The 16,893-nt window shown below is 36.2% G+C and overlaps 1 protein-coding gene across 1 annotated transcript in view; it reads left to right on the forward strand.

The window, feature by feature from the left end:
* The first annotated feature begins 818 nt into the window (after positions 1-818).
* The window catches only part of LOC149842455 (putative ubiquitin-conjugating enzyme E2 23), a 33,890-nt gene continuing 17,815 nt past the window's right edge, over positions 819-16,893 (forward strand). The window contains exons 1-2 of the mRNA XM_089999186.1: positions 819-1,032; positions 1,995-4,190. Of these exons, the coding sequence (XP_089855312.1) occupies positions 1,995-4,190 (2,196 nt within the window). The 5' untranslated portion in view covers positions 819-1,032. The remainder of the gene's footprint in view (positions 1,033-1,994; positions 4,191-16,893) is intronic.

Raw genomic sequence — 16,893 nt, forward strand, 5'->3', positions numbered from 1 at the left:
AAATCATCTTTTTAGGTAAAAAACACGACCTAAAAGCCAATTCCTAGCATTTGGACAATATTGAATCCATATATGAGGTCCATTGAATCAAAACAACCTGCTCCTATGCGATCAAGAGGCGTTTGTACAAGCAAACATTTTCTACCATAACTTAGGGTGGCAATTTACATATATTTATGCTCCAAAAGCAAAAACGAACCTTGGGAACATGTTTAACATATTCTATTTACTATTTTAATGTGTTCAAGTTGACTCCAACATGACGTTTTATACCATATCTAAACTGCGTATCTTCATGAAGTGTGAGCCATTGATTTTTCACTATTTCAGAAAGGAAATCTTGTGATGTATTAGACGCTATAAAACCTTCTAATGTAGTAAATAAACTATGCTAAATACTTCTATATAGTTAGATATAACAATTGGTGATTATATAAACAAGTGTGTGTACTATATATGGTATCAGGGTATAAGTTATAAAACCACCTTATATTTAGAGAGAGAGAGAGATCACATTACGCGGGAGTCGGATATACCAAAGATCCGAACCGTTGGTGGTTATATAAACAAGTGTGTGTACTATATATGGTATCAGGGTAGAAATTATATAACCACCTTATATTTAGGGAGAGAGAGATCACATTACGCGGGAGTCGGATATACCAAAGATCCGAACCGTTCGAAGGCGGTTCAGGAACGAGGCGGAGAAATCCATCAATATCTCCGTGCTGAGGAATACTCGAGTAAATTCGTCCAAGGGACATGTTGGGCAATTTCCCCCTCTATAAAGCCATAAATGTTTGAACACCACTCTCTCCGTCCTCAATTCTCTCTATAAAAAAAGAACTCATTTTTTCTTTTGAATAAAGGAAGCGAAGGGAAAACTAGGGAGAAGAATTGAGTTCGTCGAAATCACGAACAATTTTCTCATTTTCGTGGAACTGTTCAGCTGCTGGGGGAGCTCGATTCGTTTTGTTCCTCGTGGTTTCTGATTTCCTCTGCTCGGGTGGATCCAAATCCTTCAATCGCCAGGTGATTTCTTTCTTTATTCTCTTCTTCGTTCTGCCCGTATTTGGGGTTTTCCAGATTATTAATCTTTTCTCCTTTCTTTTGATGTTTTTTTTTTGTGTAGATTTATCAATCTACCGATCGTTTTTTTCATGGTCGTCGCTTAAGAATTCCCTTTTCGTCATTTTCTTCTTCTTATTTGTATTTTTTCTGTGTTTTTTTTTGTAATAATTGGGGGCGATTCTAATTTTCTCTTTTTTTGAATACGAAGCTCACAACAATTGATTCAATTGGTTTAAATTTGCTACCGGTAAACATAGCCTTTTTCTTTTGTTTCGTGTTTAGTTTCTTGATTGATTCTCACGTTGCTTGGAGGTAGAGAATGGTTCTCCTCCGTGGGGACGTTTAGGATTTCTTGTAATTTTGAATACCACCAATGATTCTCTTGTAGTCGAGAACAATATGAATCTGATTCGTTTTTATGTGCTTTTGCTTGTATTTTCTGCTACCACCTTCGATTTTACACGTTGTCGAGCCCTACTTTTTCCTTTACAAAATGTGCTTCTTCCATGTGTTTTTACTTGTTCTTAGCCCGATATAACGATACCCTCCTACGGCCTTGAAGGATGGTGAGGCACTCCCTATCGGAAGATAATTTCTCCCATCTCCAATCCAACACTTTTCATTCTATGTTATGTGGTTGTCTTCTCTGAATGGTAGTTTGTTGGTTGTTTGCAAAATAACTTGGTTCTTTCATGAAATGGTTTATTTTCCCATTTGGTTATATAACACAAAACTACTATAATGTTTGTCCACCTTTTGCTGTCCATCATAATTAAACGCAATGTACTTCCGAGAATGTGAATGTGATAGATACCACTGTCAAAATATTGGAGTAGGAAAAAATGTATTTTGCAAATATTTTATCTAAGCCTTATTGGTCATTTCTGGGCATGCTGATGTATTTTTTCTCTCCAAAATTTTAGATGGGTAGTGAGCGTCATGCGACAAATGCCTGCATTTCTGTTGGTGATGATAGCTCTGTAGATCGATTGGAATGCTTGATGAGTACTGATTCTTCTGCAACGGAAAGGAATGAGGATAAGGAACTAGCGAATCAAGACGACCTTCTACCAAGCTTAAATAGAGAGGTTTATGTTTATAGGCAGGATGTTATAAGGTCTTCCAAGAAAGAGGGACTGATTGGGATGGTTATGGAAGTTGCTGGAGACTCAGACTCGGATAGCAGCATTAGTGACAGTGAGGATGATGCCGAGAGTGATGATTCACTTTCAAATGGTCAAGTTAGAGTTATATGGGCTGATCATACTGAGACCAAAGAGAATGCTGAGGAGATTATGGTTGTTGACAGGGCTTTTATGCATGGTGATGTTGTGGCAGCTGCTTCTGATCCAACTGGACAAACGGGAACTGTGGTGGATGTGGATATTAGGGTTGATTTACTCACCAAAAATGGGGAAATAATAAGTGCCATCTCCTCGAGAGAGTTGCTGCGTGTTAGGGATTTCACTATAGGTGATTATGTGCTTAATGGACCTTGGTTAGGAAGAGTTGATGAAGTTCTGGATAATGTGACTGTACTGTTTGATGATGGGTCTGTTTGTAAGGTGATTAAGGCTGACCCTGTGCGGCTTGCACCAGTCTCAACAAATGTTCTTGAGGATGCACATTTCCCATATTATCCAGGTCAGCGAGTGAAGGCTTCCTCTTCGTCGGTGTTTAAAAATTCTAGATGGATCTCTGGCTCCTGGAAGGCTAGTCTATTGGAAGGAACTGTGGTTAAAGTGCAGGCTGCATCAGTGTTTGTCTATTGGATTGCTTCAGCAAGCACTGGCTATGGCTCAGACTCCATAGCTATCCCTAGTGATGAGCAGGATCCTAAGAATTTGAAACTTCTATCGTGTTTAGCATATGCAAACTGGCAACTGGGTGACTGGTGTCTTCTTCCTTTACCTAAACAGCTTCCTGCCACTGGTGTAAGTGGGGTTTCATCAAACAGGAAACATGGTGGCTCTTCTATAAGTTCTGATACTCAACTAAAGGGCATGGATGAGTGCTTTATTAACCATGTTGAAGATATGGATAATGAATCCTGCACAGAAGGCTCTACAATAGATTCCCATGATCCTGTACTAACTTGCCTGAAGCTTAACCTACATGATGTAATGGATCCCGAGGAGTCAATGCTTGAAATAAAGGATCAAAATAGTCAGTGTAATATAAATTCTTCCAAACTTGAATTTGATGATAAGGATTTAAAAGATCACTTGCATATAAATGAAGCAACAACAATAAAATGTGAGGAAAATGGGAACTCCCACTCCTATCGAGCGACTGGCAGCCCAATGGAACTTGAAGAAAGGCAAAAGCTGGATGAGCATAATGGGGCTGCAGAAGATAATGAATCATCAGAGTTTGGTTCTTGCAGCAGTTCAGTTTCAGTGACAAAAGAACCTGCTCAGGAGTGTCGGCTTGCTCATCGGAAGAAGCTTCGTAAAATTATTGTGAAACGGGACAGAAGGACAAAGAGAAAAGATGAAACATTTGAAAGGGCTCTTCTTATTGCAAACACTGTCACAAAGGTTGATGTGATTTGGCAGGATGGAGTAAGACAAAATGGCATATATTCAAAGGCCTTGATCCCAATTGATGATACAGGTGATCATGAATTCTATCCCGAACAGTATGTGGTGGAGAAAGCTTCAAATGAAGATGAAGATGCCTCTGTAGTCAAGCGTGTAGGGCTTGTTAAAAGTGCTGATGCAAAGGAACGGACTGCTCGTGTAAGATGGTTGAAACCTGTATCTCGTCCACAAGATCCTAGGGAGTTCGATACAGAAGAATTAGTAAGTGTATATGAACTTGATCAACATCCAGATTATGACTACTGCTATGGGGACACTGTGATCCGGCTCTCTCCAATTTCTGGAGCTGCTGAAATGGATAATTCTGGAGATCTAAATAAGGGGCAGGAACACCAAGCTGATGAACAGTCTGATAATAAAATGAAGACCATAGGTCAATCTGCGGAGCAACAGTCAGGTCAAGTTCTTGAACATGAGAACATTAACCGTTTCAACAACCTGTCTTGGGTTGGCAATATAACTGGTCTTAAGGATGGTGATATAGAAGTTTCATGGGGTGATGGTATGGTATCAATGGTATGTACCTTGGCTTTCTCTTGACAACGTAATATCGGGGCTAATAACAGCCCTATAAAAACCAGTTTTGAAATCAGTATTAGGAGCAGAAAAATCCAGATTTATTTATGCGTAATATCGAGGCTAATAACAGCCCTATAAAAACCAGTTTTGAAATCAGTATTAGGAGCAGAAAAATCCAGATTTATTTATGCAGCAACTTTGAACTCACACTAGATTTATTTATGCAGAAAAATAATCAGTCTAAAAATTATAAGTGTGATAACAGCTACAAGAAAATCCACAGGGCATCTCATATATATATATATATATATATATATATATATATATATATATATATATATATATATATATATAAGGAGCAAGAAATACATTCAGAAAAGACATCTCATAAATATTTATATGAACATGAACAAAATATCGAGACGCCTAACTTCATGTTGTCTTTCTTATTTTTCTCATAAAAAATATCAAGAATCATGAGTGTCGACAAATCTAAAAATATATTTACGTATATTTCCAGATTTATGCACATAAGAAAATTGATTTATGTATGATAAATGATGCAAATACATTAATCAGCTAAAATCGATAATACATATACCTAAATATATGTTATGCAACAGGATTTCCCTTTTTCCTCAAACCCATACATGAATCAAGTTTTCTACCTATTCCTTCCTGTAAAAACTTAGAAAGAAACCCGTACCTTAGATTGGATGTGAAAAAAGACCGAAAAACAATGGACGATCGATGAGAAAGATAGATTCTCTCTCCTTCATTTTCTTCTTCTTTTTCTTCTTCATTCTTTCCTCTATTTCTTTCTTTTCCCTTTTTCCTTCTCTCTCTCTAGAAAATGAAATCGAGAGAGAGAGAGACGAGTTAGACCCTTATAATTTTTTTTTGTCTTCTAGAGAGAGGGTGACGTCTCCTCTAGAGTCCTGTATCCTTTAGAGGATAGAGTTCTACCAAATGTAGAATTTTATCTCTCTAACTTCTAGGTCAATCTGTGGAGCAACAGTCAGGTCAAGTTCTTGAACATGAGAACATTAATCGTTTCAACAACCTGTCTTGGGTTGGCAATATAACTGGTCTTAAGGATGGTGATATAGAAGTTTCATGGGGTGATGGTATGGTATCAATGGTATGTACCTTGGCTTTCTCTTGAAAACATAATATCGGGGCTAATAACAGCCCTATAAAAACCAGTTTTAAAATCAGGATAAGAAAAAATCAGATTTATTTATGCAGGAACGTTGAACTCACAGTAGATTTATTTATGCAAAAAATAATATCAGTCCAAAAAATTATAAGTGTGATAACAGCCACACGAAAATCCACGGGGCATCTCATATATATATATATATATATAAAAGGAGAAGGAAATACATTTAGAAAAGATAGATCTCATAAATATTCATATGAACATGAACAAAATATTGAGAAGCCTAACTTCGTGTTGTCTTTATTATTTTTCTCATGAAAAATATCAGGAATCATGATTGTCGACAAATCTAAAAATATATTTATATATATTTTCAGATTTACGCACATAAGTAAATCGATTTATGTATGATAAATAATGCAAATACATTAATCAGCTAAAATCGACAATACATATAACTAAATATATGTTGTTACACAACCAGATTTTCCTTTTTCCTCAAACCCATACATGAACCATGTTTTCTACCTATTCCTTCCCATTAAAACTTAGAGAGAAACCCGTACCTTAGATTGGATGTGAAAAAAGACCGAAAAACAATGGATGATCGGTGAGAAAGATGGATTCTTTCTCTCCTTTTCTTTCTTTCTTTTTTTTTCCCGTTTTTCCTTCTCTCTCCTCCCCCCCCCCTCTCTCTCTCTAGAAAATGAAATTTAGAGAGAGCGACGAGTTAGACCCTTATAATTTTTTTTTGGTCTTCTAGAGAGAGGGTGACGTCTCCTCTAGAGTCCTCTATCTTTTAGAGGATAGAGTTCTACCAAATGTAGAACCTATGTCACACGGACTCGGCTAAGGAGGTGCCGCACCCGAGTCGACACGCCCCGACACGGGTGCGGACTCGGGTGCGGCTTCGGACTCGGCCCGGACTCGGTCAACGCCGAGTCGGACTCGGTCAACGCCGAGTCGGACTCGGTCAACGAGTCCAGGCCGAGTCCGTCCACATTTTGGACTCGGTCAACTTTGACCGAGTCCAAAAATGTCCCTAAAAAACTAATTTTTTATATTTTTTATTTAAAAAAATATATATTAAAAAAGGCACAGTGCAGACTGTGACTGTGCACAGTCACAGACTGTGCACAGTGCAGTCTGTGACTGTGCACAGTGCACAGTGCACAGTGCTGTGCCTGTGACTGTGCACAGTCACAGTCTGTGACTGTGCACAGACACACAGACTGTGCTGTCAGTTGTGGCATTTTAAAAATAAAATAAATTATATATATATATATATATATATATATATATATATATATATATATATATATATTTTTTTTTTTTTTTTTTTTGCCGAGTCCCCGTGTCCAAAAATTTAAAATTGTGCCGCACCCGTGTCGCACCCGCACCTGCACCCGCACCCATGTGACATAGTGTAGAACTCTATCTCTCTCTAACTTCTCATGTTTATCCTCTTATTATCTTTTATATATAAATTAATTAATTAGAGGTCTATCTAGAACACCTATCTAGAACTCCACCTTATCCAATAAATATAATTTTGAAATTTAATTAATTAATATTAATATTTAATAATTAAATAATTAATTTTTATAATATTTCAAAGGGTGTCGCTCCTTTCTAGAAGTCCTTCCATAGCAGAATTCTCTCTTAATTTAACCTTTAAATTGATTTTAAAATTTTAAATTAGTTGCACTTGGATTTTGGATTTGGATCCAAGATCCAAATCCAAATTCAAATCCAAAATCCATATGAATCTCAACCTAGACCAGATCCTAGTTAATATGGGTCTTGGATATAGGTCTAGATCCATGTCAACTCGGATCCAATCCGATCCAATCCAAAAAAATGATAAAAATAGAGGTGGGTCATTTTTGAAAAACACGATTTTTGTGCCAACCATAACCAGATTTCAGGAAAATGAAATACCAATGTTCTCAGAATTATGAGGCGCATCTAACGGTATACTTACCTGATTTTCGCATTCGAATTTTGCCTGAATTTAACCTGAATTTTGCTCGATTTTAAAGGTTAAAACAAAAAGTTTCTTAAATATTATTCGCCTCGTTTTGGTCTTGTTAGTGGGGCCTGGGCCACTCCCAGACTCAGCTGACGTCACCTATAATTGAGGATATTTTTTGTGATTTTTATCAACTTTATAAAACACAACCAAAATTTTTGAATTTTCGAATTTAAAAAGCCATGGAAAAATACACGATATTACACTAGGCACCTCTAGGCACAGGGCCAGATTAGGCTCCACCTAAGTAGAAAAATAGGGCCCTACCGCCTAGACCCATAAGCCTAAGCAGGGACTGTTAGAAAATAATACATATATGTATATACTTGAATATATATATACATACATCTACATACTCTTCTTAAAACAAGAGTATCTATATGTATAAGTATATGTATATAAATACATATTTAAAGTATATACGTATATTCTTATAATTTTTATTTTCTTATTTCTGTAATTTCTCATTTTATTTATTTTTCTTTTTCAGTTTTCCCTTTTTGTACACAGTCTGTCAAATAAGAGCCGTTGGGCTGATTCCCATCAACTCTAATTAGAGCTGTTGGGGATAGCCCAACGACTCTTTCAAAGTGTAATGCATTATAAATAATGGCAATTAGCCCATTGTAAGTGTGTATGAATGAAAGGGTTTTTATCCCCTCGTAGCAATAACAGAGTGCATTTGAAGCACTTGTTCTTTCTTGTGGTGTGAAGCTTTTTTATGCTATTTTGTGTTGGCATATGTTTTGAATATCAAGTTATTTGAAAACTTGATTGTGTGTGAGACTTTTCACATGGTATCAGAGCTTGGTGTATGATCAACCGTGCATTGGTGGGTTGCCTCGAAAAGCGTGCTTATTCTTCTTCGTGGTCATGATTAGTTTTTCTCTTCTAATTCACTATGGATGAATTTTTCCTACACAATACAAGCAACTCCAACTTTATTCCACCATTCAAACTTGAAGGAAACAACTATAACATTTGGGCAGGACACTTGGAGACATTTATCAAATGTCAAGGTTTGTGGGGATTCGTAAGAGGTACTATTCTTGAACCTACTCCCAAAACTACATTAGGTGAAAATGGGATTGAGACTAGTCTTGACGAAAGAAACAAAGCCATGAAAGAATATTACAAGAAATTGGATGAATGGAAAATGAAAAACACAAAAATTCTTTCATGGATGCTAAGTGGAGTTGAGACAAAAATTGCCTCAAACCTATTAAGCTACAAAAAGGCAAATGAAGCATAGGAATATCTTAGAGGTATGTTTACCGAAAAAGATATGGACCACAAGTATTATCTCCAAGAAAAAGTTAAAGATAAAAATGTAAGAGATTACTTTATGGAGTTATCTTCCATATAGACCCAACTTGCCCAATTTGAACCCAAATGGGAAGGTAAGTGTATAGAAATGCGAAGGTTTCAAGTCGAAGAAGATAGACTCTTCGCTTTTCTCTATGGTTTGAGACCCGAGTTTGAACAAAGAAGGGCCTTCTTGCTATCATCTTTGTTTCCTCCTCTTATTCATGAGATTCTCACTAAACATAGTGGAGAAGAAACTAGACTAAATATGAGTAAAAATGTTAGTATGCTTGCTACTTCTAGCAATGGCCAAGAAGAGGATTGCGCACTTGCCGCATCAAAACCAGGGCATCATATAAAGTCATATAAACCTCCTCATTTTAGCAAGAATAGAGGAGAATAAAAAATCATTTGCCATCACTGTAATGAACCTGGTCATATTAGGCCTCAATGTCCTAGATACAAATATAGGCCTCAAGAAAAATGTGTTGTCGTTGCACCATCAAAACAAGATGATGATACTCTGAATCTCAAAGACCTCACCAAATCATTATCTCAACTAACAGAAGCATTGCAACCATTACTCAAAGGATCTACTTTAGGAGCGGCCATTACATCCTCTTCTACTCCTGGTACGTGCTCTTGGCTTCTTGATTCAGAAGCTTTTTTTCATATGACCCCACATAAGTCTATATTATCCGAATGTCAATCTAATTCGAATGCATCTTTTGTTTCCACTGTCGATGGCACTGCCTTGGAAATAAAGGGTGTTGAAACTTTTAAAAATGATTTGTCAAAACATAACAAATTTTACATTCCAAAAATAAGACTTATACCAAAATTTCATCTTAACCTACTTTCAGTTTCTTAAATCTCATATCATGGATATGGTGTCATTTTCTCATCAAGTAAATGTTGGGTGCAGGATCGCTAGTCCGAAAAATTGATTGGGGAAGGTTCTAGGCAAAGAGATCTCTATTATATGGATTTCCTGTGTATTCCAAAGGAATCATTTTGTAATACTGCCCAAACAAAAGATATACGGACTTGGCATCATAGACTTGGGCATCCAAATATAAGGAAATTAAATTTTTGTACCGGTTACCAAGAATCTTTGTAAAGATTATTTTGAATGTAAAGAATGTTTACTTGGTAAAATGACAACCTTGCCTTATGGTCAAAGAACGTTTTATTCTTCAATGCCTTTTGAATTAGTTTATTCGGATGTGTGGGATCCTGTTGCTTCTAAAGGCGGATTCTCCTACTACGTCGTGTTTATCGATGACTTCACTAGATATTGTTGGATTTACTTTCTTAAGTTTAAATCAGTTGTACTTGCAAATTTCAAAACATTTCATAATATGGTTAAAAATCAATTTGAAAGTAAGATCAAAATTCTCAGAACTGACTCTGGAGGAGAATATTTGTCAAATGAGTTTAAATTTTTTTTAGAGAACGAAGGAATTTTACATCAAAAATCATGTCCTAGAACCCCACAACAAAACAAAATTTCAGAAAGAAAACACAGACATATTATGGAAACTACAAGAACCCTTCTTATTGTTAGAAATGTTCATAAAAATCTTTGGGCTAAAGCTGCATTAATCGCAATATATCTCATAAACAGGATGTCTTCAAAAACTTTGTCAAATGAGATTCTTTTTGAAAAATTATTCAAATATCAACCGAACTATCAAAGACTGTGAATCTTTGGTTGTAAATGTTATGTTTTAAATGATAAAAGGAGATAAACTATCCTCTAAGGCTATCCACTGTGCGTTCATTGGTTACTCTGAAACACAAAAAGAATTTAAATGCTACGATATAAAAAATGATAAACTTTTTGTCTCAAGAAATGTTAATTTTATTGAAAATGAAAGTGGATTTGAAGGAAACATGTCACAAGACATAAATTTTGATTATTCTTTCTTGTTTAAACTGTTGTCTAATGATGAAAATAGTTATGTAGAATCTCCTATTGAAGATAGAACAACAGTTGAACCAATAATATACACTAGAAGAAATCAAAATGCAACCAATGAAAGTGTAAATCAAAGTAACAATGAAGCATTAGAAATTCCTTCAGAACAAACCACCATTCGTAGATCTAAACGAACCTCAAGAATTCCAAATAAATTTGTCTTATGACTCATTCTCTCCTAGACATAGAGCATGTCTTATAGCTATTCATTCATATTTTGAGCCTTCATGTTACAATGAAGCAAAAAATTTACGCGAATTGATAAAAGCTATGCATATAGAATTAGACGCTCTTAAAGAATCTAACACTTGGGAAATTCTAAATTTACCCATTGGAAAGAAGACCATAAGATGTAGATGGGATTTTAAAGTAAAAACCAAAAGTGATGGATCATTGGAAAGGCATAAAGCTAGGCTAGTTGCCAAAGGATATTCTCAAGAATATGCAGTGGATTATGAAGAAACTTTTGCTCCTGTTGCCAGGATGACCACTGTTCGAATGCTTGTAGCTATTTCAGCTATTAAAAATTGGAATATATTTCAAATGGATGTTAAAAATGCCTTTTTGAATGAGAATCTTAATGAGGAAGTGTACATGGATGTTCCACCTGGATTGATAATTCCTTCAGGTAAAGTACTTAAATTAAAAAAAGCATTGTATTGTTAAAATATATGTAATCAATATATTTATATATATATCTATATATATATATATAAATATGTTTATCACACACTACCCGATAAGGGGTAGTTCTGTAAACTCGCTCAATAGGGGCATTGTAGTCTTTTTTACTTTTCTTCTTTTTCCTTTTTCTTTTTCCTTTTTTCTTATTTATTTTTTGTTTCTTTTTTTTTGTTCTTTTTGTGCATTAAATGCACATCCATTGGGGGGCCCAACGACTCCTTGTTGGGACTCCCAATGGTCCCTCTCTCTCTATTTTCTCTAACTCTCCCTCACTTCTCTCTTGCCTATAAATAAGTGGGGTCTCCCCCTTTGTAATGTGTGGCTTCTTCAAGCCTCTTTGTGCCTTTATAAGATTTTATGCTTTCTAGCCATTATTGGCTTTTGTGTGTCCTCTTTTGGACTTGTTCTTTGATTTCTATGTGTGAATGTCCATTGTAGGACATACTTTCCTTTTCCGCATATTTCATTACATGGTATCAGAGCCTTGGTTGTGCTCTTGATTCATATAGCTAGTTTTCTAGTTATTCCTCTCTCTTGGTTTGTCCTAAATTCTTGATTATATGATGGAAGGAGAACAAAAGATTGATCTCTCCTTCAAGCTTAATGGTACTAACTACATGATGTGGGCCGCCGCCATGGAGAACAACCTCAAAGGTAAAAATCTTTGGGGATATGTTATGGGCACCATTAGGAAACCTCAACTTCAACTTATGAAAATGGATGGTGATCAAGAAAAAGCTCTAGAAGGAAATGCTCACATGAAGGCTATTAAAGATCACCAATCGAAGGTAGAAGATTGGGAAAGTAAGCATGCAAAAATTCTTGCATGGTTCATGAACAACGTGGAGCTAAAGATTTGCGCCAACATTGCTAAATTCCGCCTAGCAAATGAAGCATGGTTCTTTATGAAAGGTATGTATACCCAAAAAGACCTTGCTCGTCAATTCTTTATCCAAGAAAAAATCCGTACCATTAAGCAAGGTGAAATGAGTGTAAGAGATTACTATAGCACTCTTGGACCCTTATGGGATGAGCTATCCCTTCTTGAACCCAAATGGGTATCTAGTGAAGATGTGGAAATGAGAAGAGAACAAATGGAAAAAGAACACTTTTTCCAATTTTTACATGGGCTTAGGCCCGAATATGAACAAGTTAGATCCTCCCTTCTTCATAGATCTAAACCTCTTCCATTGGAAGATGCCATAGCCGAAATATGCCAAGAAGAAACACGTCTTGGCATGATTAAAGGAGGAGATGAAGTTCTTGTCGTGTCTAAACCCGACAATCATATGAAAGCTTATAAGCCTCCACACTTTGGGAGGCAAAATAACTATAATGGCAATTATAGGAAAGCCATTTGCCATCATTGTCAAGAACCGGGTCATATAAGACCTAATTGTCCGAAGATAAATGAACCTTCAAAAGGTAAAGTTGCTATTATTGAAGAAATTTCACAAAAGGAGGAGCCAATGAAAGGGAAATAGTCTTTTTCTCTTGCTCAACTATCCGAAGCACTTCAAATTCTACTCAAATCGCCGTCAACTTCGGGAGCCGTCATTGCCTCTTCCTCTCCTCCAGGTATGCCTTCTTGGATTCTTGATTCTGGAGCATCCTTTCAAATGACCCCTATTGAAAATGGATTATCCAATGTATGTAGCAACTCCAAAAATTCGTTTGTTTCCACCACCGATGGTACCTCTTTACAAGTTAAAAGTTTTGGAACTTTAAACTTTTCAAAAGATTTTTTTGTGTCAAACGTAAGGGTAGTACCTCAACTTAATTTAAATATTTTATGTGTTTCTCAAATATGTGATCATGGATGTGAAATCTCCTTCTCAACCAAGGATTGCTGTATACAGGATCTCCAGTCCGGGAAGCGGATTGGGCAAGGCTATAGGAGGGGAGATCTCTACTACATGAACAATTTGAAACTTCCCACTAACTCATTTTGTAATCATGTCCAAGATAAAAATATTGAAACTTGGCATCAAAGACTTGGACATCCAAGCTTCTAAAAAATGTACTCCTTTCCTTTTGGAAAGAAATTTTGTAATGAGAAACATTTTGTTTGCAAGAGTTGTATTTTTGGAAAAATGAAATCCACCCCTTTTCCAAATAGGACATTTGTGTCCAAAAGACCCTTTGAATTAGTCCATTCGGATGTTTAGGGTCCTTCTCCGGTCATATCAAAAGGAGGATACTCATATTATGTTACTTTCATTGAAGACTACACTCGATATGTGTGGATCTATTTTCTCAATCTAAAATCCGAAGTTTTTAATTTCTTTAAAAAATTTCATATGATTGTCGAAAACCAATTTTCAAGTAATATCTCCATTCTTCGATCCGATTCCGGTGGAGAATATCTATCAAATGAATTTCAAGAATACTTAGAAATCAATGGCATTTGTCATCAAAGGTCATGTCCTAGGACTCAACAAAACGGTCTAGTCGAAAGAAAGCATAGACACATCTTGGAAACCACTAGGACTCTTCTCATTTCCAAAGAAATTCCAAAATGCTATTGGGCCGAAGCCGCCTTAACTTCCACTTATTTGATAAATAGAAAGATATCCTCATCTCTACAAAATAGATCTCCATATGAAAAACTCTTTGAAAGAACACCCGATTTTAATAGATTAAGAATTTTTGGGTGTAAGTGTTTTGTCCTTACACATAAAAGAGCTAAGTTATCTCCCAAAGCTATCGAATGTGTGTTATTAGGATACGGAGAAAATAAAAAAGGTTTTAGGTGCTTCGACCCCAAAAGCAACAAACTATATGTATCCAAAGATGTTACCTTTTTAGAAAATGAGAACGGCTTTGAGAAAAATAAAGATATTGATGAAAGCGAATATGCTTTCTTATTTGATCTTCTCTCTCAAGAAGATGTGACTCCTCACGAAGATGAAGTTCCTAATGATTTAGAGGATACTCCTCTTAGTAATGTTGAAAATGAAAGTAATAATTTTGAGAATAGGTCTATTCAAACCTATGATAGGCGTGGTCAAGAAGCTCCCATAAGTGCTTTAAAAAAATATTCTCAAAATTCCAACATAGAAGAAACCTCTTTAAGGAGATGTAGCCGAATCTCCAATCCTCCTAATAGGTTTGTTTCCTATGAATCCCTAACACCTAAATATAGGGCATGCCTAATTGCATTACACTCTTATCATGAACCATCACACTATAATGAAGCCAAAAACATTCCTCAATGGATTGAAGCCATGAAACTAGAACTTAGTGCCCTTGAGAAGGCTAAAACTTGGGAAATAACTTCGTTACCCACTGGAAAGAAGTCTATTGGATGTAGATGAGTCTTCAAAATTAAAACTAAAAGTGATGGGTCATTAGAACGTTATAAAGCTAGGTTGGTAGCCAAAGAATATGCCCAAGAGTACGGAATAGACTATGAAGAAACCTTCACTCCCGTAGCTAGAATGACTAGTGTTAGGACTCTTATTGCGGTTGCATCCGTTAAAAAATGGCCTATCTATCAATTGGATGTTAAGAACGCATTTCTTAATGGTGAACTAGTTGAAGAGGTCTATAATACGAGTAACCACCTATGTCACACAGACTCGGCTAGGGAGGCGCCGCACCCGAGTCGACACGCCCCGACACGGGTGCGGCTTCGGACTCGGCCCAGACTCGGTCAACGCCGAGTCAGACTCGGTCAAAGAGTCGAGGCCGAGTCCGTCCACATTTTGGACTCGGTCAACTTTGACCGAGTCCAAAAATATCCATTTTTAAGACTAAAAACAAAAAAAAAATCAATTTTTATATAACTTTTTTTTAAAAATATATATATAACCAGACTGCAATGCAGTTGCACAGTCACAGACTGTGCAACTGCACAATCTGACTGTGCACAGTCTATGCAACTGCAATTGCACAGTCTATGCAACTGCAGTCCATTTGATTGGGGATGTGTGATCTTTAAGGGGAAGCGTGATTCCTCCAACGAAGGGTGAGCTGCCTACTAGAAAGTTGCTTCTCAGTGTTCAGGACCAATACTTTGAAATATCTTTCAATTTATCAATTTAAAGGAATATAAATACAATGAAATTGCTAATAAATTTTTTCTGTTGCTATGTTATTGCTTCTATATATATATATATAGCCGAGTCCCCGTGTCCAAAATTTTTGAAATTGCGCCGCACCCGTGTCGCACCCGCACCCGCACCCATGTGACATAGGTAACCACCTTTATATATGACCGAAAAAGGGCCTCATACATCTGAATGCACTAACTCAAAAGGTCTCTTGGAAATAAAAGTTCTATTGGAAGACAGAATAGTTTTCATTTTTTTAAGAATACAATCTTTGCAAATGATATCTTTTTCATTACAAAAATTTTCTCCAAAAGGGAAAAGATACATCTTTTAATAGCTTGGATGTCCAAGTCTTTTATGCCAAGTTTCAACATCTTTATCTTGGACATAATTACAAAAAATATTTCAAGGGAAGAGACAAAGAATCCATGAAATAAAGATCTTCCCTCCCATGTCTTTGCCCAGTTTGCTTACCAGAGATCCTACATAGAGCAACCTTTAGATGAAAAAGAGATTTCACAACTATGGTTAAAAATTTGAGAAATCGAAAACCGATTTAAATTTAACTTAGGAACAACTCTTACTTTTGGAACAAGCTTTTTTTGAAAATCTTTAGAGTCCAATGTTTAAATATTTTTTATTTTTAAAGTGGTACTATCAACAGTAGAAACACAAGACAAGTTTGAGTTGGTGCATATGTCAGATAAGGCATATGTGGGCCATATGATAAGAGGCTCTTAAATCAAGTATCCAAGAATACATACCGGGAGAGAAAGAAGAGGAAATGACGACACTTGATGTGGAAGATGATGTATTGAGAATTTGTTGAAGTGCCATGGTTATTTGACCAAGTTGATCAATAGTATCTTTATGGTCACCTCCTCTTTTGCCTTCTTCTTTCTTCTTGAAAGTAGATTCTTCAACGGAACCCACTTTGTTTTTAAGCTTTGGACATGTCGGTCTAATATGACCCGACTCATTGCAAAAGTGATAAACGACCTTCTTTGATCCTCCATAGTTGTTCCATGAACCATTTTGCCTTCCAAAGCGTGGAGGCTTCTAAGTTCTTACATTGTTGCCAGGTCTAGATACCACCAACACTTTATCTCTTCCTTTAATCTCATACTATGACAAGTTTCTTCTTGGCATATTTCGGTAACCGCATTTTCTAAGGAAAGAAGTTTAATTTTATGGAGAAGGAAAGATCTAACTTGTTCAAATTCGAGGCGAAGACCATACAAAAATTGAAAAAATTGTTCTCTTTTCATTTAATTATGCCTAAGTTCCACATCTTCGATGGTAACCCACTTAAGCTCCAAAAGTGCCAACTCATCGTATAGAGGGGATAAGGCACTAAAAAAAAATCTCGGACACTTATGTCCCCGTGCTTGGTAGTTCTAATATTTTCTTGCAAGAAATATTGTATTGCAAGATCTTTTTTGGGTATACATACCTTTTATAAAGAACCAAGCCTCATCAAC

This window comes from Nuphar pumila, chromosome 3 (genome assembly GCF_984573655.1).
Source record: "Nuphar pumila chromosome 3, dmNupPumi1.hap1.1, whole genome shotgun sequence".
In the NCBI taxonomy this organism is placed as follows: Eukaryota; Viridiplantae; Streptophyta; class Magnoliopsida; order Nymphaeales; family Nymphaeaceae; genus Nuphar; species Nuphar pumila.